The sequence below is a fragment of the Bos indicus genome, chromosome 22 (assembly GCF_029378745.1).
Source record: "Bos indicus isolate NIAB-ARS_2022 breed Sahiwal x Tharparkar chromosome 22, NIAB-ARS_B.indTharparkar_mat_pri_1.0, whole genome shotgun sequence".
Classification (NCBI taxonomy): domain Eukaryota; kingdom Metazoa; phylum Chordata; class Mammalia; order Artiodactyla; family Bovidae; genus Bos; species Bos indicus.
The window spans coordinates 32,104,191-32,127,326 of NC_091781.1; the positions used below are offsets into that span (position 1 = coordinate 32,104,191).

A 23,136-nucleotide genomic window follows, 5' to 3' on the forward strand; every position below is an offset into this window, starting at 1 on the left:
TTTGACTAAAGTTTACGAAAGACAATAGACAGACAGAGGCCATGGTGTGTTGGGGGGCAGGGGTAGGGAGCAGTGGCAAGGACCATAGGGTCTTGCTTCTTTCACTGCCAGGGAAATCCTGACAGTCCAATGCCTAAGACTTCACCTTTAAATGCAGAAGGTGCAGCTTTGATCCCTAGTCAGGGAACTAGGATCCTACATGATTGTGGCCAAAAAACTGAAACTTAAAACAAAAGTAATATTGTAACAAATGCAACAGACACTGGAAAAATCAGATCAGATCAGATCAGTCACTCAGTCGTGTTCGACTCTTTTCGACCCCATGAATCGCAGCACGCCAGGCCTCCCTGTCCATCACCAACTCCCGGAGTTCACTGAGACTCAAGTCCGTCGAGTCAGTGATGCCATCCAGCCACCTCATCCTCTGTTGTCCCCTTCTCCTCCTGCCCCCAATCCCTCCCAGCATCAGAGTCTTTTCCAATGAGTCAGCTCTTCACACGAGGTAGCCAAAGTACTGGAGTTTCAGCTTTAGCATCATTCCTTCCAAAGAAATCCCAGGGCTGATCTCCTTCAGAATGGACTGGTTGGATCTCCTTGCAGTCCAAGGGACTCTCAAGAGTCTTCTCCAACACCCCAGTTCAAAAGCATCAATTCTTCGGTGCTCAGCCTTCTTCACAGTCCAACTCTCACATCCATACATGACCACAGGAAAAACCATAGGCTTGACTAGACGGACCTTTCTTGGGAAAGTAATGTCTCTGATTTTGAATATGCTATCTAGGTTGGTCATAACTTTCCTTCCAAGGAGTAAGCGTCTTTTAATTTCATGGCTGCAGTCACCATCTGCAGTGATTTTGGAGCCCAGAAAAATAAAGTCTGACACTGTTTCCACTGTTTCCCCATCTATTTCCCATGAAGTGATGGGATCTGATACCATGATCTTCGTTTTCTGAATGTTGAGCTTTAAGCCAACTTTTTCACTCTCCACTTTCACTTTCATCAAGAGGCTTTTGAGTTCCTCTTCACTTTCTGCCATAAGGGTGGTGTCATCTGTATATCTGAGGTTATTGATATTTCTCCCAGCAATCTTGATTCCAGCTTGTGTTTCTTCCAGTCCAGCGTTTCTCATGATGTACTCTGCATATAAGTTAAATAAACAGGGTGACAATATACAGCCTTGACGAACTCCTTTTCCTATCTGGAACCAGTCTGTTGTTCCATGTCCAGTTCTAACTGTTGCTTCCTGACCTGCATACAGATTTCTCAAGAGGCAGATCAGGTGGTCTGGTATTCCCATCTCTTTCAGAATTTTCCACAGTTTATTGTGATCCACACAGTCAAAGGCTTTGGCATAGTCAATAAAGCAGAAATAGATGTTTTTCTGGAACTCTCTTGCTTTTTCCACGATCCAGAGGATGTTGGCAATTTGATCTCTGGGTCCTCTGCCTTTTCTAAAACCAGCTTGAACGTCAGAAAGTTCATGGTTCACGTATTGCTGAAGCCTGGCTTGGAGAATTTTGAGCATTACTTTACTAGCATGTGAGATGAGTGCAATTGTGCAGTAGTTTGAGCATTCTTTGGCATTGCCTTTCTTTGGGATTGGAATGAAAACTGACCTTTTCCAGTCCTGTGGCCACTGCTGAGTTGTCCAAATTTGCTGGCATATTGAGTGCAGCACTTTTACAGCATCATCTTTCAGGATTTAGAATAGCTCAACTGGAATTCCATCACCTCCACTAGCTTTGTTTGTAGTGATACTTTCTAAAGCCCACTTGACTTCATATTCCAGGATGTCTGGCTCTAGGTCAGTGATCAAAAAAATATTTTTTTAAAGCAGTATTTGTATTCATTGGGGAACCATAGAATTTTTTATGGTTAAAGTAAGTCCATACATTTTTTTTATAGAGACGCATGGTTTTTAGTCAAAGTCTTTTATTAATGGTGTATATTCACCATACATTTTCTAAACATATATGACTCACATACTACAGTAATGTAAAATTTTACAGAGGTGAGATCATTCTATACATCTTAGTTTGAAATGTATTTACTTACATATTTTAGATACTGATCTATCTCATTATTTTTTTATAACCATTGTGTATTCAATGGTATGAATGTACCTCAATTAATTTCACCAATCCCCTATTAATAAACATTTAGGTTGTTTCTAGATTTTACTAAGACAGAGGTTACCATGAACATCCTTATGTAAAACATTTGTGGGAGAATTTCTGGAAGATACATACCTTGTTGGGAAGGACATTGAATTTCCAAAAAGTTGTACCAATTTCTGGTGCCACTGAGTGAGCAAGAACCCTTCTTTTCCATATCGTAGCCAACAACTTTTGATTTATACTGTGGTACTAGCGAAAAAAAAAAATGTTTTATATTTGTTTTCATTTTATCTCCTTACTTAGTGAAACTGCTTTTCAAAGCTTTCCTGAGGGTCCTGATTCTTGGAACACTGGAATTGTACGTGTCCGAGAGTGTCAGGAATGCTTCCCAGGTGGCGCTAGTGGTAAAGAACCTAACCTGTCTGCCAGTGCAGGAGACATAAGAGACATGGGTTCCATCCCTGGGTTGCAAAGATCCCCTGGAGGAGGGCATGGCAGCGCACTGCAGTATTCTGGCAGCCCACTCCAGTATTCTTGCCTGAAGAATCCCATGAACAGAGGAGCCTGGCAGGCTACAGTCCGCGGGGTTGCAAAGAGTTGGACATGGCAGAAGCGACTTAACATGAAGCAAGAGAGGGTCAGGGGAAGCATACTCTGCATTTCATCACAGTATAAATTAGTTTGCATGCTTTAGAGCAAATTGTAGTCTCTTAGGAAGTGTTTGTCCTCTCATAGTGATACAGAATTTCCTTGTATAGTTAAAATAAGTTTGTGTAGAGCATTGCTGGTTGAAATCCAAGTATCACAAAGACAGATTTTCATGTAGTCTCTCTGCCATGTACTATATAAAGTCTTAGGATTTACAAATAGCTGAGAATAGTTATTTCTTTTCACATCCATCATACTCTGGTTTCATACCATGGTTTCCCCACGTAGTATTTAGTGGAGTTCAGAAATCTTGTTTTATTCTTATCTGTAAACATTCTCAACTTCATTTAGATTAGCTTGAAAGAGATCACCAAGGCTTTAATTTTTTTTTTTTTTTTAACAAGGGATAAAGCTTAGGGCGGGAGAACAGAACCGTGCACCATTTATTTTCCCTTTTTCGCCTTTTTTCTTTTGAATGTCTGAGGCCTGTAAGCTTATTTGGCTCTCTAAATCCATATTTATTAACTTAAATATAATTTAGCCAGAGTTGAATTGTTGCAGTGAGATTTCATAGCAACAAGCGACCATGAAACTGTCATTTGTCTCTTTTTGGGGAGGCACCAGAACTGATTACTTGGGAGACGATTTGTGCTCTTAATGTCATGGTGATTTGAGATTGCACCCTGAAGGTGAGGATGGGGTGACATGAAGATTCATTTGTGTACAGGCTTTCTTAAGGGCCAGCCTAACTGAGAGGTAAATTGAAATGACTAGAGGAAGCCCCTCAAAGAGGGCGTTTGTCATGTGTTAGCTGGGCAGCACTCGCTGTCGGCGTTCTGTTAAACACGCCAACTCCCTTCTGGAGGTGCCACCAGGCAAATGGCTAAAAGGCAGTTCTGCATGCAAGCTTCCTACCATGGCCACCAAGGGGGCCAGATTATCCTGTCTGCTCCCTGTTCACCCAGGGGGGCAAGCCCAAGACCTCAACTTGGCCTGTGATACCCCTGTGCTCCTGCGCTCTGAGTTCTGAGCTAGAGGAGAGAACCATGAAAAGAGCAGTGGGGGCAGGACACAGACAAGGTAGTTGTATGACATGGAATACAACTCCAGGTGTTTGCTCCCTTATGGGTTCTCTTGTTTCCTGTTCATCTTCTAAGCCTGCTTACAAGGGCCATGTCTTTTTTCCTTCTTCTATCCTGAGAGGTCTTAACTGGCTCAGAGATCAATATCACCTCCCATGTGTCTTGAGAATATCCTGACTGATCCTGAAGCCAGTCCTTACTGCTGTTTTCCATGTCGTAGAGTACACTGTTGTTGCTGCTGTTGTTTAGTCACCAAGTTGTGTGTGCTCAGTCACTCAGTCGTGTCCAACTCTTTGCAACCCAATGGACTATAGCCCACCAGGCTCCTCTGTCCATGGCATTTCCCAGGCAAGAATCCTGGAAGGGGTTGCAGTTTCCTTCTTCAGGGGATCTTCCCAACCCAGGGATTGAACCCAGGGATGGAACCTGCGTCTCCTGCTTGGCAGGCAGATTCTTTACCACAGAGCCACCAGGGAAGCCCCATAGAGTACATACATGGTGCTAATGTTTGTGTGGTACCAGGGTAAATGTATATGACGCTGCTCAGAGCTTGAGGTGACAATCTGCAGGATCTTAGGCTGCCTTGAGGGCTGAGCAGACCAGTAGCTCAGGATACCCTTCCCCCTGTTACATCCACAAACAGGTTGTGAAGCTGTGGTCAAAGCTAATCATGATGACCTTATTCCTTTTGCTCATGATTGGTTTAGGGTAAGCATATGACCTAGGTGTGGCCAATGGCATGCAAGGCATTGATGCATTTCTTGAAAAGCTCTTTTTACTCCTAAAAAGAGACATAGAGAAAGAGATAGTCCTTCTTTTGGAGTAAGGATGTGGTACTTGGAAGAGTGACCACTATATGCAACCATGAGAAAATGTTAGTTTCAGGAGAACATGCTGAGTGGAAAAAATGGAAGGAATTTGGGACTTTGATGGCAGTGCTATTCTGTGGACCTCACCAACCTTGGAGCTACCCTCCCTTTAGATAGTAAGATAATCGATTCATAACATTGAAGTTGTTTTTACTTAGATTTTGTTTGTTGTTGTTCTTCAGTTGCTAAGTCATTTCCGACTCTTTTCAACCCCGTAGACTGCAGCATGCCAGGCTCCCCTGTCCTTCACTATCTCCCGGAGTTTGCTCAAACTTACGTTCATTGAGTCGGTAATGCCATCCAACCATCTCATCCTCTGTCGCCCAGTCCTCCTCCTGCCCTCAATCTTTCCCAGCATCAGGGTCTCTTCCAATGAGTTGACTCTTCCAGTCAGGTGGCCAAAGTATTGGAGCTTTCATCATCAGTCCTTCCAATGAATATTCAGGGTTGGTTTCCTTTAGGACTGACTAGTTTGGTCTCCTTGCTGTCCAAGGGAATGTCAGGAGTCTTCTCCAGCTCCACAGTTTGAAAGGATCAAGTATTCAGTGTGCAGCCTTCTTTATGGTCCAACTCACATCTGTACATGACTACTGGAAGAAAATAATTTTGTCTAGATGGACCTTTGTCGGCAAAGTAATGTCTCTGCTTTTTAATATGCTGTCTGAGTTTGTCATAGCTTTTCTTCCAAAGAGCAAGTGTCTTTTAATTTCATGGCTGTAGCCACCATCTGCAGTGATTTTGGAGCCCAAGAATATAAAGTCTGTCATTGTTTCCACTTTTTTCCCATCTATTTGCTATGAAATGATGAGACCAGATGCCATGATCTTAGTTTTTTAATGTTGAGCTGTAAGCCAGCTTTTTAACTCTCTTCTTTCACTGTCATCTAGAGGCTCTTTAGTTCCTCTTCACTTTGTTTGATACTTACTACAAAAAGGATTCTGATATAAGATCTGCTCAGGACTTGAGGGTCACAACTTGTAGAAGGTTGTCCAACCAAAAAGGTGCTCAAGAAAAGAAACTTCTGAGGAAAGAATGGAATAGCTGAAGTTGTACTGGTAAAAGGAAAATGTTTAAATTCAAAGTAAGTTAGATAAAAATAGAAGGAAGCTTTTTTTAAGTGCTTTACATTAAAAATCACAAAACTTTTTTCATTAATATGATAGTGGTCTTGACCAGAAATATTTGCCAACATCTCAGCAAAACTTTAGAGAAAGGAAAGATTTTTGCAGTTTTAACAATTGCAGGAGGCAGAACTGCATATAGGTCAGAAACCTGGCCCTGGAGCCAAACTGTCTAGGTTTAGATCCTGCACCTGCTACTTCCTGCTCTATGACTTCATGTAAGTTACTTAACCTCTCTGGGCTTCATTTTTCTCATCATCTGTAAAATAAAGATAATACTAGTTCCTACCTCAAAGACGTTATTGTGTATATCTTTACAAAATATAGGAACAGCATTTGGTGTATATGTACCATGTAAGGGTTTGCTAGTATTAGTTAGCAGTTATCATCAGGTGGCACTAGTGGTTAAGAATCTGCCTTCCATCCCTGGGTCAGGAAGATTCCCTGGAGAAGGGAATGGCAACCCACTTGAGTACTCTTGCCTGAGATATCCCATGGACCGAGGAGCCTCGTGGGCTACAGTCCATAGGGTTACGAAGAGTTGGACACAACTGAGTGCTCGAGCACACACACACAGCATAAACGATCATCCAAATCTGCTGCTGCTGCTGCTGCTAAGCCGCTTCAGTCGTGTCCGACTCTGCGCGACCCCATAGACGGCAGCCTACCAGGCTCCTCCGTCCTTGGGATTCTCCAGGCAAGAACACTGGAGTGGGTTGCCATTTCCTTCTCCAATGCGTGAATGTGAAAAGTGAAAGTAAAGTCACTCAGTCGTGTCCGACTCTTAGCGACCCCATGGACTGCAGCCTACCAGGCTCCTCCGTCCATGGGATTTTCCAGACAAGAGTACCGGAGTGGGGTGCCCTTGCCTTCTCCGCATCCAAACCTATGCACATGTTAAAAAAAAAAAAAAGTCACTTAAACACAGGTGCTTCTATGACTACACAGTCACTAAAATGGCTAAAATAAGGTCTGTTATACTAAGTGTTGGCAAAGACCTCTCATACATTACTGATGGGAGTGTAAAATGGTGTGGCCCTTTTGGGAAATCGGGCTTCCCCGGTGGCTCAGACAGTAAAGAATCCGCCTGCAATGCAGGAGACCTGGGTTCGATCACTGGGTTTGGAAGATCCCCTGGAGGAGAGCATGGCAACCCACTCCAGTATTCTTGCCTCGAGAATCCCCATGGACAGAGGAGCCTGGTGGGCTATAGTCCATGGGTTCACAGATAGTCAGACACGACTGAGAGACTGACGCTTAACACTTTGGGAAATGGACAGTTTCTTAAAAAATTAAACATGCATCCATCCCATGATCTGTTAGCGCCACTTCTAAGTATTTAATCAAGAGAAATAAAAATTTATATACATACTCATATACAAACACACAGACACACATACACACAAGACTTGTAAATGAATGTTCATAGCCTATTTCTTTATAATACCTCCAAACTAGAAATAGCTCAGGTTTCCATTAACAGAAGAGTAAATAAACTGTTGTATATGTATACAATAGAATACCTACTCAGCAATAAAAAATGAATTAACTGCAAATATATCCAACACCATTAATGAATTTCGAAAACATTTTGCTCAGTGAAGGAACACTCATCAAAGAATACATACGTTCTAATTCAATTCATATGATGTCCTAGAACAGGAATAGCTGATCTATGGTAATAGAAATCTATTCTAATCTATGGTAATAGAAATCTGAACAGTGGTTGCTTCTGAGAGATGGGGAAAGATTGGGCAGAGGCAATTGGGAGAATATTCTGCAAAGTTCTTTATCTCGGTAAGGGTGTGGACAATATAGGTGTATACATTTGTCAAACTTGATCAAGTTGTAATACCTAGAGGATGTATATTTTGCTATTTATAGCTCTGTTTTAAAATGAAACAAAAAACAATAGCAGATGCTGCACAGGTCTTGGAAAGTAAATGTACAAGATGAGCATCTTTTCATCCTGGGTAGCAAGAAAAATATCAAAAACTATGAGTCATGTCTGAAGGATACAGTAGTTGACTTGAGGGATTGTCTCCCAGTGGCCAATACGGGACAGTTTGAACATCGACAAAGACAACAACTTAAATTTTATTATGGCACATATAATATATCTAAATACATATGTTTATGAATACTTAAATAAAAAACCAATTTGGCTACCATTAGAAGTGCCAACTTACTATTTTGAAAACTGGTAAATAAAGGTGAAGAATTGAGCATTCGCAATCTCTGCTTTATGAATTGTACCACTTAGTAACCCATTCATGGATGAGAGGAAATTTCTCACTTGAGAAATAGTCTAGCTCAAAGTAAAGGGTGATAGAATTGGAAAGTCATCATATTGAAACCCTTAGTCAATTAAATGATCTAACTATTGAGCTAACATCACAAGGAGAGGTAGCCCAAATGAGAAAACACAGATTGGTGACCAGTGAAACCATCCTGACAAAAAGAGACCTGATTGGTATCTGACCAAGCTTTCAGGCTCAACCAACGTACAGGAAATACAGTGAACAAAATACAGTGAACAAAAATGACACCAGAGAGATGTAATCAACAGAACTCAGATGGTGGGAGAACTGGCAGAATAAACAGCCCAGTTTCTTCAACAAATAAATTATAATGAGAGCGAGACAGAGAAGAGGCAAAAAAGAGGGAAAGATGAATGGGAGAGAAACTTCTAGATTAACAGAGACCTAAGAGAAATAACAACAAAATGCATTTGTAAACAGTTTTGGATCTTGATTCAAACAAACTTGGAAAAAAAATGCCTTCAAAAATTAAGTGGAAATTTGAACACTAACTGGATATTTGATGATTATTAGTTAATATTGGGCATTTGGGGGTAATTAAAGTTTTATATTTTTTAAAAATGTCCTTAGCTTTTATATTGGAATATTTACAGATAAAATTTTTTTGACCATCTTAGATTTGCTCCAGAGTAATACATAAAAAGGACAGAAAATGGATGAGAATATTAATGAAACAAGATTAGCCATGTGTTAAAACTGTTAAAACTGGTTGATGGATACATGGAGGTTCATTATACCCATCTGTCACTTTTTGTAAGGACTTGAAATTTTCCACCATAAAAAGTTCTGTTTCGATTTCAAAGGAACACAAAGTGGGAGAAAAGGGGAAAACAAAACAAAAACCCAGAATCTGCAGAAATACAGGAAGGAAATCTAATAGCATGCCAGCATGCCTGAATGTTAACCCCTGGACGTGTTTCTCCCTGTCTGCAAGAGCCGAATGAGAAGGCTGTGTTTAAGACGGAGAGCTCTGGGTTTGAATCCTGTTCTCCTACACCCAGTTGTGAGGACTTCTCTTACCAGATCTTCTGAGCCTCTGTCTCAGCTGTAAAATGGAGATGAACAAGTACCCACTTCCTAGGGTCGCTGTCAGGATAAAAGAAGAATCTATGTAAAGCACGGGGCACAATACTTGGCACCAGTTGGCACTGAATAAATATGGGCTGTTGACTATGAGTTTACTGCATGGAACATTTAAACTCAGAAAATAAACCAATGAATATATGCACTTTTCAATGAATGCTGGAGCATTTTTGACGGCCTTTTTCTGTTTGTTTTTCCAAATACGGGAGTGAGATTAGATTTTACAGTGTCCATCACCTGAAAAACGGCAAGTGCCTTGTGGTAAAACCAAGTCACAAGTCATGGGGCTCTCATCTTGTGAAACAGATAGAAAAGGAATCCTCCATAAGGCTTGCCTTTCTCCCTTACTTTTTTCACCTCTGTTTTTCTATTTTTGGTTAAGAAAGCAAGAGAAGCCGCCTAGAACAAGAAACTTCCCTCTTTTGCTGCCTGGAGGGGAATGTGAGTAATGGACTTTTCCATCAGGGTTGTTTTTCCTGGATATGGTGTGCCCCCTCCAACTGCTGGAACACGTGATCCTGAGGGAGACCTTAAATAAACTTCAAATGTTCCTTATCAGTCAGCAGTGCTGTCCCAGTTCTAGTAAATTATGAATTTGTTTTCTGCATTTGCTGCTCTTCCTTTTTGAACAGAAGTCCTATTCATTCACAGTATGAGTTGAGCAATTTCCATATGCCCCACAGAAGGCAGAAGTGGTCCTGAACTCAGCCCCCAAATATGCACATGGCTGGCTCTTTTTTTTTTTCTTTTTCTTTTTTTGCTACAACTGGGGATTGAACCCAGGCCACAGAAGTGAATAGCAGCAGATCCTAACCACTAGACCACCAGGGAACTCCCTTGGCTGACTCATTTTTTTTTTTTTTTCTTATAAATGTTTTGTTTACTGGGGTGCGGAATGGGAAGAGCTAATACAAGAGGATATGAAGAGATGTCTACCTTCCTTCCCTTGTAGCCCAACCCCATTCAGCCAGACCCTAACATACTGCACTGAAAATAAATTTCATATGCAGTAACACACAGTAACTTAAAGATCAAGGCAGCTTAACTGGGCTGTTCTCAGGCTTCCTGTGTAGCTCAGTCGGTAAAGCATCTGCCTGCAATGCGGGAGATCTGGGTGCAATTCCTGGGTCGGGAATATCCCCTGGAGAAGGAAATGGCAACCCACTCCAGTGTTCTTGCCTGGAGAATCCCATGGACAGACGAGCCTGGCAGGCTGCAGTTTGTGGGATCTCAAGAGTCGGACATGACTTTAGTGCTATCTCTTTCAGATGAAAGAACTGTTCATTTGACTTGAAAAGACACTTGTTCAAGAAAGTTTCTGCTTAAGTTTTTTCTTATATGCCTCAGGTGTTTTTTTGTGGAGGGTGGAAGAAGGGGTGGTCTTTGTTGCCCTGCAGGCTATTCTCCAGTTGTGGCAAGCGGGGGCTGCTTACTAGTTGCAGTGCCTGGGCTTCTCATTGGGGTGGCCTCTCTTGTTGCAGAGCTCGGGCTCTAGAGCCTGCCAGCTTCCGTAGTTGTGGCACATGGGCTTAGTTGCTCTTAGGATTGTGGAATCTTCCCGGATCAGGGATCGAACACAGTGTCTCCTGCATTGGCAAGCAGATTCTTTGCCACTGAGCCACCAGAGAAGCCCCTCCCCTGGAGGGCTCCTTCTTCATCTTCAATCCCTCCATGACTCTTCGTTGCATCCTCCTGCTTTAGTTTCTTCATAGGTCTTAACCCTCACCTGAAATTAACCATATTTATTATTTTTTAAATTTCTTGCCCCACTCTGGACATCTCCCCCATCATCACTGTGTCCTCACCACCTAGCCCAATACCCAGCAAAACTAACTACATAATTGGTAGGAGCCAGTGCATATGGGAAAATGTGAGCCCCAGTGTTCAAAATGTATTAAAAATTACAAGACCACAGAGCATTAAGCCAAGTGTAGTGCCCTTTTTTGCAGGTATTACAACCATTATATAAGCAAACCCTCTCCCCCCAAACAGTTATTGGAATGAATGCAGATCTAAGGAAAACTATCAGGAACCTAAGGAACACTGGTGTCCGGATTGATAAATGATGGAAAACAAGACCTAGCCTGTGTGTGAAGGGGATGCATGAACCCTCAACTGCAGGGTTGCCTGTGAGGTGAGAAATGAGATGGTCATGCGGCTCCCGTTGAGAAACACTGAGTCTGGGCTGTAAATCCCCCGAGGGTCAGGACCGTAGTGTTTTCATCTTGGATTTCCCTGGCAGGGCTTCTGCACGTACATAGTGGTCCATGAATATTTGATAGGAACTGGATCAGTTCTCAAGGCAGAATTAGAGAAGGTTGAGGAGTTATGAAGGAAATATTCTTTTCTTTAATGCAAACCTCACCATATTCGGGAGATGAGCCGGTCTGAAATTAAGTTTGTCCTTTTAGTTTATGATGAGTGGTTCAGAGCTGTGCTTGGCCGTCAGAGTTTTAGAAAACTGCAGCGCTTTGCCTGTGGTGGGATTTTATGGTGTGTCTGGCATTCGTTTGATGTATGATGTGTTCTGTGATGAAAGTGATGGTTTTGTGAAAGTGCAAAGCTTCTGGTAAGGATTCCTAAGACTGTATTTCTTTAAAAATCGGGTCTACACTTTGACATTTTTTCCCCTAAAATGATGGACCTATTTCCCTTGTCCCACTTCTAGAGATAGTGAAAGCCCCACAGAGTCACCAATACTCTTGTCCAAGCTCACCAGTTAGTGATCATCCAATTATGTCACAGTTTGCATTTTATAGGCATAATTCCACTTATGCCTATATTTCATTTGGACTTACTCTGGGGGTATAATTTCATTTTCTTTTCTAAAATTTATTTCACTGCAATAGTTGATTTACAATGTAGTAGTTGTAGTTGATTTACAATGTTGTGTTAATTTCTGTGTGGTTTTTTTTTTTTTTTAATTTCATTTTCAGTGGGACTCAGCAGAGCTCCCTGAGCCTGCATTTGCATCCCACATTAAGCCCTGGCCCGGGGCTGACTGTCAGAGAGGAGCCACGTGGAAGAGCAGCGGTTTCAGGTTGGGTGTAGAGAGTTGCCACTCTTCCGGTGTGCACCTTTCTATGCAAATTCTAGAGGACAGGGTCCTGTCTAACGCACAGACCACAGAGCTCCTATCTGATACCAGTGCTGCAACAGCTATCCTTTCCCCAAGACGGAATCCCTGGTACCTCAGCCTCCCAGTGTCTTTGCACCTGGGGCCCCACCCAGCTCCCCAGTTCCGTGTTGATAATCACTCATCTTATAAACAGTATTGGTCAGTTGATGAAGGGTATTTGGTTCCAGTTGTCCTGTCTCTTGTGAACTACTGTATTAGATAGAACCTTTTTGTTTGCAAACCAATTAAAAAAAATTTTAACTCGCTTAAGTAGAAGTAGAAATTATAGTGATTCAGACAGTCTTTGGATTCTGTTTATCTCCAGCTCTTCTCTCTGGCCTGAAGTACTCTGGTACTCCAGGTCTCATCCTGGCAGCTTTTTAACTCCAGAACAAAGACAGACACGCTTCTTCCCTGTTCCCTTTAACTGGGAATATAGGAGACTGGTATTTTTATTGCTATTCCTGAATCTGGGCTTCCCTGGTGCCTCAGTGGTAAAGAATCCATCTGCCACTGTAAAAGATGTGGGTTCGATCACTGGATCAGGAAGATCCCTTGGAGAAGGAAATAGCAACCCACTCCTGTATTCTTGCCTGAGAAATCCTATGGACAGAGGAACCTGGCAGACTATAGTCCATGGGGTCGCAAAAAAGAGTTGGGCATGACTTAGCAACTAAACAACAATTCCTGAATCACATGTTTATTATCCTTTGATATACGGACATGAGGTTTCACTCTAATCATTTGGATGGTGCCCTCATGGAAAAGCAGGGATCATAATTAGAAAAGGCGAAACAGAGTTAAGATGGTTGAAAACAACACACTTAAGCTGTGATCGTATCCTGGTTTTAGTCTTCATGTGTGCTCCCACGGCCATAACCTGACCTTGCCCCAACCCTGTATTTGGTCTGTCACTTTACCTGGTCCTTCAGGTCGGCTTTAGCCTCCTGGATTTAGCTCATTCTATTGTCTTGATTATGAAACTATTTATCAAAATTCTGATTGTCCTTCAACAGTGAAAAATTCTTTCCTTATCTTTGGAAATGTCACACTAGATCTCTCCGTAGACTTTCCAACTCAGGGAGAAAAGTCACCATTTATTGAGCTTTTGCTGCTATATGTCCCCAAATAGAAGGTTCCCCCAAATATAAAGTCACTCCCCATGTTCCAACTAAGAAGATTCAAGACAAGTGTTTTACCCAGCTTGGTGTGTATGTGCGAGTGCTCAGTCATGTCTGACTCTTTGTGACCCCATGGACTGTAGCCCATCAGGCTCCTCTGTCCATGGGATTCTCCAGGCAAGAATACTGGAGTGGGTTGCCATTTCCTTCTCCAGGGGATCTTCCCAACCCAGGGATCAAACTCATGTCTCCTGCACTGGCAAGCAAATTCTTTACTACTGAGCCACTTGGGAAGTGTCTTACCCTACTTGGAGATATAAAAATTTAGGAATGTAGATGAAATAGTCCAGTATCTTCTTCCAGTACTTAAGATTATTTGCCCTGTGGATTAAGAATTTGGGTGATTGCTCTCTTGCACTTTCCCTCTTTATGAAGTAATTTTTTTCAGTCTCTCTACATGCATCTGTGTGCTGTGTTGGCCCCGAAATGTAAGCCCCTGACTGAATCATCCTTCTAGCTTACTCAAGCACGGCATCTTTGCTTCTGCCCAAGTCATTTGAGCTACAGAACTTTTTCTTTCTTGTTTTTTAATAATTGAAGTATAGTTGATTTACAGTATTGTGTTAGTTTCTGGTGTACAGCAAAGGTATTAAGTTACACATATATTTTTCATATTCTTTTCCATTATGATTTATTACAGGATATTGAATATAATTCTCTGCATTATACAATAGGACCTTGGGTTATTTATCCATTCTGTATATAATAGTTTGCTTCTGATAATCCCAAACTCCTAACCCATCTTTTCCAATTCTCCCTCCTTGGCAACCACAAGACTGTTTCTGTTTCATAGATAAGCTCATATGTGTCGTATTTTAAGTTAGACATGTAAGTGATATCATATGATGCTTATCTCTATCTCTCTCTGACTTATTTTGGTCAGTGTGATCATCTCTAGATCCACCCATGGAGCTGCAGATGGCATTATTCATTCTTTTGTATAGCTGAGTAATAGTCCATTTCATATAAGTATAACATCTTTATCCATTCATCCGTCGATGAACATTTAGGTTGTTTCCATGTCTTCAATTCTGTTGAGTTCAGTTCAGTTCAGTCACTCAGTCGTGTCTGACTCTTTGCTACCCCATGGACCGCAGCATGCCAGGCCTTCCTCTCCATCACCAACTCCCAGAGTTTACTCACTCATGTCCATTGAGTTGGTGATGCCATCCAGCCATCTCATCCTCTGTCGTCCCCTTCTCCTCCTGCCTTCAGTCTCTCCCAGCATCAGGGTCTTTTCCAATGAGTCAGTTCTTCGCAACAGATGGCCAAAGTATTGGAGTTTCAGCTTCAGCATCAGTCCTTCCAATGAATATTCAGGACTGATTTCCTTTAGGATGGACTGGCTGGATCTCCTTGCAGTCCAGGGGACTCTCAAGAGTCTTCTCCAACATCACAGTTCAAAATCATCAATTCTTCGGTTCTCAGCTTTCTTTATAGTCCAATGCTCACATCCATACTTGACTACTGGAAAAACCATAGCTTTGACTAGACAGACCTTTGTTGGCAAAGTAATGTCTCTGCTTTTTAATAACATGTCTAGGTTGGTCATAACTTTTCTTCCAAGGAGCAAGCTTCTTTTAATTTCATGGCTTCAGTCACCATCTGCAGTGATTTTGGAGCCCCAAAAAATAAAGTCTGTCACTGTTTCAACTGTTTCCCCATCTATTTGCCATGAAGTGACGGGACCAGATGCCATGATCTTAGTTTTCTGAATGTTGAGTTTTAAGCTGACTTTTTCATTCTCCTCTTTCACTTTCATCAAGAAGCACTTTAGTGCTTCCATGTCTTAGCTATTATAAATAGTACAGCACTTTTTCAGTCTCTGTGTATGTTACTTCACTGGGAGTATTATTGTGTGAGTATTTTTTCCTCCTTTATGGGGTCGCACAGAGTCAGATACAACTGAAGCGACTTAGCAGCAGCAGCAGAGTTGTATATGCATGGTCTTCCAGCATAACCACCTACTGCATGGCCAAGTAGCGTTAAGTAACCTGGTTACTCTAGCATTCAGCCCTTCCGATTCTAAGGTCACATGCCTATAATTATTATTGAATTGGCAGTAACTCCTTTGCTACCGATTTCACCAAATGATCTTTATAAGCATCCAAACTTGATATTGAATTAGGTTGTTTCAAGGTATTGTGTCTCCCCGCAACAGTACACTGTAATTCAAAGGAATTATAGTCTTTGAGTTTCTGAGGGACATTTCTGAGGGACAGGGATTTTGATAGGAGAGAGGGCACCTCTCCTTTTATTTAAATACATGGTGTATGTCTATCTGCCAGTCAGATTCCTTGTGTTTTGTATGTCCAATCTCATTTAATTCCTCCAACACCCTTAACGAGATAGGGCTTTTTATCCCCATTTTACTAAGAAGGAAACAGATTCTCAGAGAGGTCAAATAACTTACCCAAGAACATATGGCTACAAAATGCCAGGCTCGTCTGGCTCTAGAATACATGTTTTCTTAGTTACACCACACACTAGCACAAAAGTCCAGAAGATTCTTTTTTCAGATGGGAAAAACAGGGTACCACATCACAGCCTCTTACCTAGCCATTCTATAATTAAAAAGTGGGGTTTTTTTAAACTGAATTTTATATATTTTTCTCTCTACTTGACTTTGAAGTATAATGGATTTTGATTATTCCCTGTCCATTGAGTTCATTAGTAATGATTTTGAAGTGCAAATGATGAAATAAATCCTTTTTCAAGACCAAGGTCTTTCTCCCAAGATTTTCTGTTTGTGACTAACATCACTGATGCCAATTCTAATGTTATCCCATGGAATTTGGAGTTTCCTTTTGAGTGTAAATGCGAATGGTGTAGAATGGCTGTGAATAGCACAGCTGAGTTCAGTGTTATTTCTGTTTGTGTTTATTAAATTCCCTGCCTGTTCAAAATGTGTACGGACTGAAGAGCCAAAACTGAAGTTTGGATTCCTAAATGTCCTAGCCAATCTCCGAATAATTATCCAATGCAGATGATGCATGACCAATAAACAACATTTCATCATGTGTTTACACGTGTTAGGAAGAAAGGCTTTAGGTGGCCAAAAAAAAATAGCAGAAGTTTTGGGTTGTTGGTTTTTTTTTTTCCTCCCATTGCTCTCCTGACTCATGTTGAAAGGCTTTTGTTTCTAATCAAAGCAACAAACGGTAAGGTCATTTCCTTGCGATTATATGGCAGCGGAAGGCGTCGGGGTTTTTAGGTCCCTACTTCCACCAGCTTGTATTTGGAGAAAACACACACACAAGTGCTTAATACATGTGTCCTTTGTCCTGCCCGTTCTCTCCAGTCCCTTTAAATGAGCCGAGATCATGGTTCAGAGGTAAGAATAATTTCTCTTCTAATCTTTTGATTGCAGACATCGTAATGGTGCTTCTTGAGCTCTTTCTGGCATTTCTTAGAGAATCGAGGGCAGATTTTAATATTTTACAGGGGAGAATTAACTTAAGTACTAATATTTCAGAACCCGACTTTCAGAAAAGGAAACTCCAAGAAATGTTTGTCTTCACTCTTTTCAAAGAGTTATTCCTTCCCCCAAAGACCTGGATCTGCTCCAGTGTGATAGCACTGTGAAAATCATCCTTAACATTCATCTTTTGGAGGGTTTTCCTGTCATTGTGTTGAATGTTATCTCTGCCCCCTTAAAGGTCCTAAAAGGCTGATTTCTTGTTTTCAATTTCAGAACTTTGGTAATTGTTGAAGTGTATAATTCCACCTCACTGCTCCCCACAACCCCACCCCAAAACCATTCTCTTTTTTTCTTTTTTTTTAATTGTAAAGAGTTGAGCTGTTATACGGATGTGGAAAGGACAGAGCAAGGGCAGGAACGGTGTCAGTAAGCAGCATGGAAATGCTTTGAGATTTGCTGTTGTTAATCATCTCAGCACAGTGTGTTGGGAGCCATCTCTATTTCTGTGAGCATTTGGCAGGAGAGATCCTGTGGGGGACTAGAACTCATTAGTAGCTTTTCTAAAAGGACCTTTTATCATACATCCCTGTCTTGCCTTGAAACAGCAGCAGAAAAATGGAATTCCATCCCTCAGTCTAGTTTATGAAGATTTCATGCAATCAGAATTCAGCAGTTCAAGGTAGAGACCTCAGCAATGCCATTTTCGGGGATGGCTATCAATTAATTCATAAAACCTTTATGATTTGTCAAAGGAAGTCCTACATCCTAATTAAAGGGAAGCCTTTTTTTTTTTTTTTCTTTCCTCCTGTGGATTGTGGCTATGGTAAGTTCATCAAATCTAATTCTGTGCATCCATTTTTTTTTTTTCCCCTCATGGGTAGAAGTTGAAAGGGAGGAGGGGAGGAAAATCTGGGTAGACTTTAGAAAACAAAGGAAATTGTCTCATCCAGGAGGCTGCAAAGCTCTTGGCTATAAGAGGAAGTCTGTGGAGGAAGTGGGTAGGATTGGGTAGAGAGACAAACGTCAAGGAAATAAATGTATCACAATAGCGGCTGGGATCCTATCCCCTTGTCATAATCCAGCACAGTAGCGTGGCCTTAGAAATCAATCAACTGTCTCTAAATCAGTCCTATCTAAAACTATTTAATGATCTGAAGGAGTAGAAAGGAATGTAACATATCCAAAATGCAGTCCTATTGCCTGGATTCTATTATGATGACATAGACTCATGTGAGATGATCCTGCTATTAAGAATCAGGACATAAAACCTGCCTAGAAGTAAGACCATCTTGTCATGCAGCCCTTTCAGGAATCAGGAACTACATCTCTTAGCAGAGAAACTAAAATATTCCCAGAAACACCAAATTCCACTCCAGGGCACATTCTCTGTGTTCCAGTGCACCGTTTATTTGGTCATTCATTTGGAGTACACAGAAAACTGTGTACTGATGACTATTGGAATGGAGGTTATTACGGTCGAGTACTCCACCCCCACCACACCCTCGCCATGGAGAGAGGGCTCAGTAACAATGGGAAGGGTGGGAGTTTGGGCGGTGGACAAATCCTAGTTGAGTAGGATTGTTAGATGTATTTACGCTGTGGACTATTTGAACTGGAAGAAAGTCACTTTATCCAGTACCCGCATGCTCTTACTGAGTAGTTGGAAATCCAGAGTAGTGGAGGAATGCTCCTAAGATCTCCTGTTGCATTAGGAGCAGGACACAGTCCCAGAGGCCCTCTCTCCAGAGCCCTGGTTTTATTCTGTGTCCACCACACTGCTGTTTCTAGGACCAGCTGGTTGCTTTGTCTGACTTCCAGTATCTCTGCATTTCATGCAGCGTGAGTTTCTTCTCATGCACTCATTTCTCTCCTGGAATAGAGAGGTGAGAGCTGCATCCCAAATGAGACTCTGCTTCTTATTATGGGCTGCTTCCAGCTGCTTCCAACTGCTGGCAGAAACCAATGAACAGGTACATGAAGGACCCCAAGAAAAGAAGCAGCCGTCTTGTCACTAGTCATAACAAGCTGCAGTACTAGATAAAAACGTACTAAAAGACTTTCTCTTTGCTTTGAAAATATTGTCCGAGCCTGAATATATTAGTTAGCTCTTAGTCGATGCGTGTCGCAAGATCATAATTCAAGAATGAGACACATTGTTTGTCCCTGATCTGGATTCCATGAAGCTCCAGTTGAGACTTCCTCTTGCTTAATGTTGGAAAACTATGAAAATTTTTAAATGAAAAACTTTTTCTAAACTGGAAAGATAAAGCTGAGTACAGGTAAAATATACAGTAATACATGTTAGTGTAATCTGACAAGGCTAGTCAAACAGTGTATCATTCCAATAAAAGCAGCAAGAGCAAAGGATGATGTTGGGCTCATTCTCTGTTTATTTTAGATGCTTTCTTTTTTCCCTTAAAACAAGCCTTTTTAGGTGGTGCTGTAAAGTATATATTCACTTCTGCCCTGTCTTGGTTTATTTCCTCTTTTGGTTTTCTTCTGTCCTTGCAAGTTAGAGTGAACAAGTCAGCAGAGTTTATATTTGTTGTTTCAAGATTTTACTGTATCCACCCTTTCTGTTAGACATGTTTTATATTCAGGTTTTGCAGTCAGGAATGAGATTAGTCCAGAAGCTGACCTTCCACAGCAGGAAATCTTTATCTAAAGAGCACTGTGAGAGAGAGTACTGGATTCCAGGTCTAGGTCTGCCTCTGACTGCTGAGCTCTGAGGTCTTGGTGAGCTGACTTTTCCCATCCAGTCCAGCCCTCCGAACCCACATTCATGGGTAAGGCATTAGTGTAGTGCCAAGACCCCTTTTCAGCTTCGAAATTCTCTAACTTTAATCATATGAAATAACTACAGATTCTTTTTTTTTGTATTTATTTATTTGGCTGCGTCGGGTCTTAGCTGCAACCCGAGGGATTTTCAGTCTTCATTATGGCATGCAGGATCTTTAGCGGCATTTAAACTCTTAGCTGTGTCATGTGGGACCTACTTCCCTAACCAGGGATCAAACCCTGGCTCCCTGCATTGGGAGTGTGGAGTCTTAGCCACTGAATCACCAGGGAAGTCCCCTAGATTCCTTACAGACCAGTTGCATCTGTCTCTCCCTTTCTGCTGGCTACCATCTCCCTCTCCTCATTCCTCTCTTGCTCTCCTTTTCCTTTTTCTCTCCCTTCTTCCTTCCTTTCCACTGATATTTTCCTTTTCATAAAAAGAGATGCTGAGCATGGACTATAATGACTCAGAAGCCTGTTGAGCCAGGGGCAGTCCATGAGTAGGAGTGATGGGAGGACAGCAAAGTTGAAAATGGAGAAATTTCCCAGGCTGCAGACTGAAATCATAAGTGGAGGTGTTATCTAGGAAGAAATCTGGACCTTGTGGGTCATGGATACATTTCTTGTGTTGAAATTTGACACTGCTCCTTAGATTCCAAATTCCTTAGAAGTCAACACTTATTTTCTGGGGGTGTCCTGCACCAACAGCCTGCCAGACTCAGGTTTACAAAGGTGAATGAGATGCAGTGACTATATGAAGCCCCAACCAGTGGAGGGAGTGCAAATTGGAATTCTTCAGGGACTCTTGGTAAGTCTTCCAAGTTTGCCTTTTAGTTCATTTACTGCTCACTCCTGGGGAGTAGAAAAGCTGTTGATATAACATGGCTGTGAGTAGTAGAATTTAATTATGATTTTGAGGTCAAAAGATTCAACCAACAGCTGTTTTTAGGTAGAAATTGAAACATGTCAATTACAGCAAACAGTGACACCCTAAAGCATTCAGGAGTCCACTGGTAAAGGTTCTGTTTTTGGTAGGGTGTATCCATATGAAACAGGAACGGGAAGTGGCAGGAGTCTTAGCACATGAATCCTGCATGGCCACTTATGAACTGAGTAACCTTTCTGGTGTCGTGACAGACATAATTACAGTTATCTTACTAGGTTGTTGAGAGGATTAGAGCTGGCCTTTGTCACTCAAGACATACATAGTAACTGGCAGTTGCTATTATTAGGTAATATTATTATACATCTATCCCAAGTACAGGGCTTCTCAGGTGGCACTAGTGGTAAAGAACCCACCTGCCAATGCAGGAGACGCCAGGGACGCAGGTTCAATCCCTGAGTTGGGAAGATCCCCTGGAGAAGGGCATGGCAACCCACTCCAGTATTATTGCCTGGGAAATACCATGGACAGAGGAGTCTGGGGGGCTACAGTCCATAGGGTCGCACAGAGCTGGACAGACTGAAGTGACTTAGCACACAGCATGCATCTCAAGTACAGCGAATAAAGACAAGGGTGCCATGAAGATATGGAAACGTCACCAGAAGACTGAGTGTACAAACTAATGAATGGATAATTTTTTTCAGGGCCCTTAATGTTCATGATAGCATAAGTGTGAATCAGTTATTCATTATCCCACCTCTTGTCCTCATCAGGATATCCATCAGCCTTCTGTCCTCTTGGACACACGAGATCACTTGACCTTGCAGACATTTGTCTGGATATCACTGGGCATAGCTTCACAAATAAGTAATGAATTACCATATGTCCAGTGCAAACTTGCGTCTTGGGCCTGACTGAGGTCAAGTGTTCATCATTTTAAAAGACCTAGTTCTAAACCATTTTAAGGACATGAACCCAGATATAAATCTGACAAAAGTTATAGAAACTCTTCCTGGAAAAGATTCTCACACACAGGTTTTGCTTATGCTTTGGAGGTTTGTTTGCAAACCCCTCTACCCACATTAATAGACTTGTAAGAAGTCCTGTATCCCAGCAGGGGAAATGGGATAAATGTATGTGTCTCTCAGAGAAATGGTGAGGAACAAGTTGGCCTCTGTGTGTGATACCTGAGAAAAGAGTTTTTTTGGAGAACTCTTTAGCACTTAACCTTGTTCAAGCCCACTAGAAGTGTGTGATCCGGGAATTGTCGTGGACTCCATACAAGGTATTTAGAACCTAAGGGCAAGTCCTTCCACCTGCAGAGGAGGCTCTGCAGCTGTTTATACCACATCTCTGAGAGGAGTCGAACTTCTACCAATAACTGGAGTGTGGAGGAGGCAGGCACCCTCTTGGTATTTGGCCTTGTGTTGAGTTAAGAGTAAGGTCACTCGAGTGGGACTTGTAAGTAATTGTTCTGTTCACCATTAGAGCAGTCACCTGGCTTTAGGGATTCATCTGAAAATCTGCAGAGATTACACAGTAAGCACTATATTTGAGTTGCAATGCTAGGAACTTGTTCGTAGTAACCATGCACATCCCTAAGTGCTCACCTGAAGTGCAAGCGCCCCTCTTTTTTAAAACAAGTACTGGGTTCCAACATACCACAGATCTTAATTTTACATTATCCTTTCTTCCTTCTTTTTAAAAGAAGCTACTCATCAACTAGTGGTGGCTTTTAAATATTTTATGTGAGACAAGAAGACTCTGTTGTGCTCTCAGTTTTTAAAAAATGAATAAGCAACTCCATTTTTTCATCCAACAGACATTTATTGAGCAGCTGCTTCTACACGGTGCCAGCTATAAGCTCAGGGTCCAGTGATTAAGAAGACAGATAGGGTCCCTGGAGGTGGATATTATACAACAAAGTACATCATTCTTTAATTACAATTGTGAGAAATGCTACAAAAGAGAAGTATTGAGAGCTGAAAGAACACAACACACACTCATAGTAAGAGTTATGGAGCCCACGGCTATTCCAGACACCCTGTGCATCAGCTTATTCAAACCTCATAGCAAGGCACTAGTACTGTTTCCATTACTCAGATCAGGAAACAGAACACAGAGATGAGGTCGTTTGCCCACATGGTGCCCCTAGCAAAACATCAAAGCCAGGATTTGAACCCTGGGTGAGCTGACTTCAGAGTCTTTACTCATAACCACTACACAATGGCTTCTATGAGCAATGAATGTTTAATCTGTGTTTTTAAGAACAAATTGGTTTAGCCAGTCACTTTCCAAACCTTCTCATGCTTTGAGGTGTGAATGAGATCATACAGAGGGAGAACAGGAAGAGGACCAGTGTGGCTGGAGCCAGAGATTTAGGGGGAAAGGAGTACAAGACCAGGGAGGGTGGACAGGGAGCGAGCAGTGCAGGATTAGGTGGTCTGCAGGAGTGACGGGAGCTTTCTTCTGATTGAATCAGGTCAGCTCTGAAGCTAGACCCCCTTGGTCAAG

At 41.8% G+C, this 23,136-nt stretch overlaps 1 protein-coding gene across 5 annotated transcripts in view; it reads left to right on the plus strand.

Annotated features, from left to right (window-relative positions):
- Positions 1 to 23,136, plus strand: part of FRMD4B (FERM domain containing 4B) — a 359,361-nt gene that overhangs the window by 183,610 nt on the left and 152,615 nt on the right. Inside the window, exon 1 of one of the 5 annotated variants that reach the window (XM_019984893.2) lies at positions 1,314 to 16,874. The exons of the other annotated variants lie outside the window; for them this stretch is intronic. Coding sequence (XP_019840452.2) covers positions 16,851 to 16,874 — 24 coding nt within the window. The 5' untranslated portion in view covers positions 1,314 to 16,850. Of the gene's footprint in view, positions 1 to 1,313; positions 16,875 to 23,136 lie in introns of those variants that run through there. 5 annotated transcript variants of the gene reach the window in all.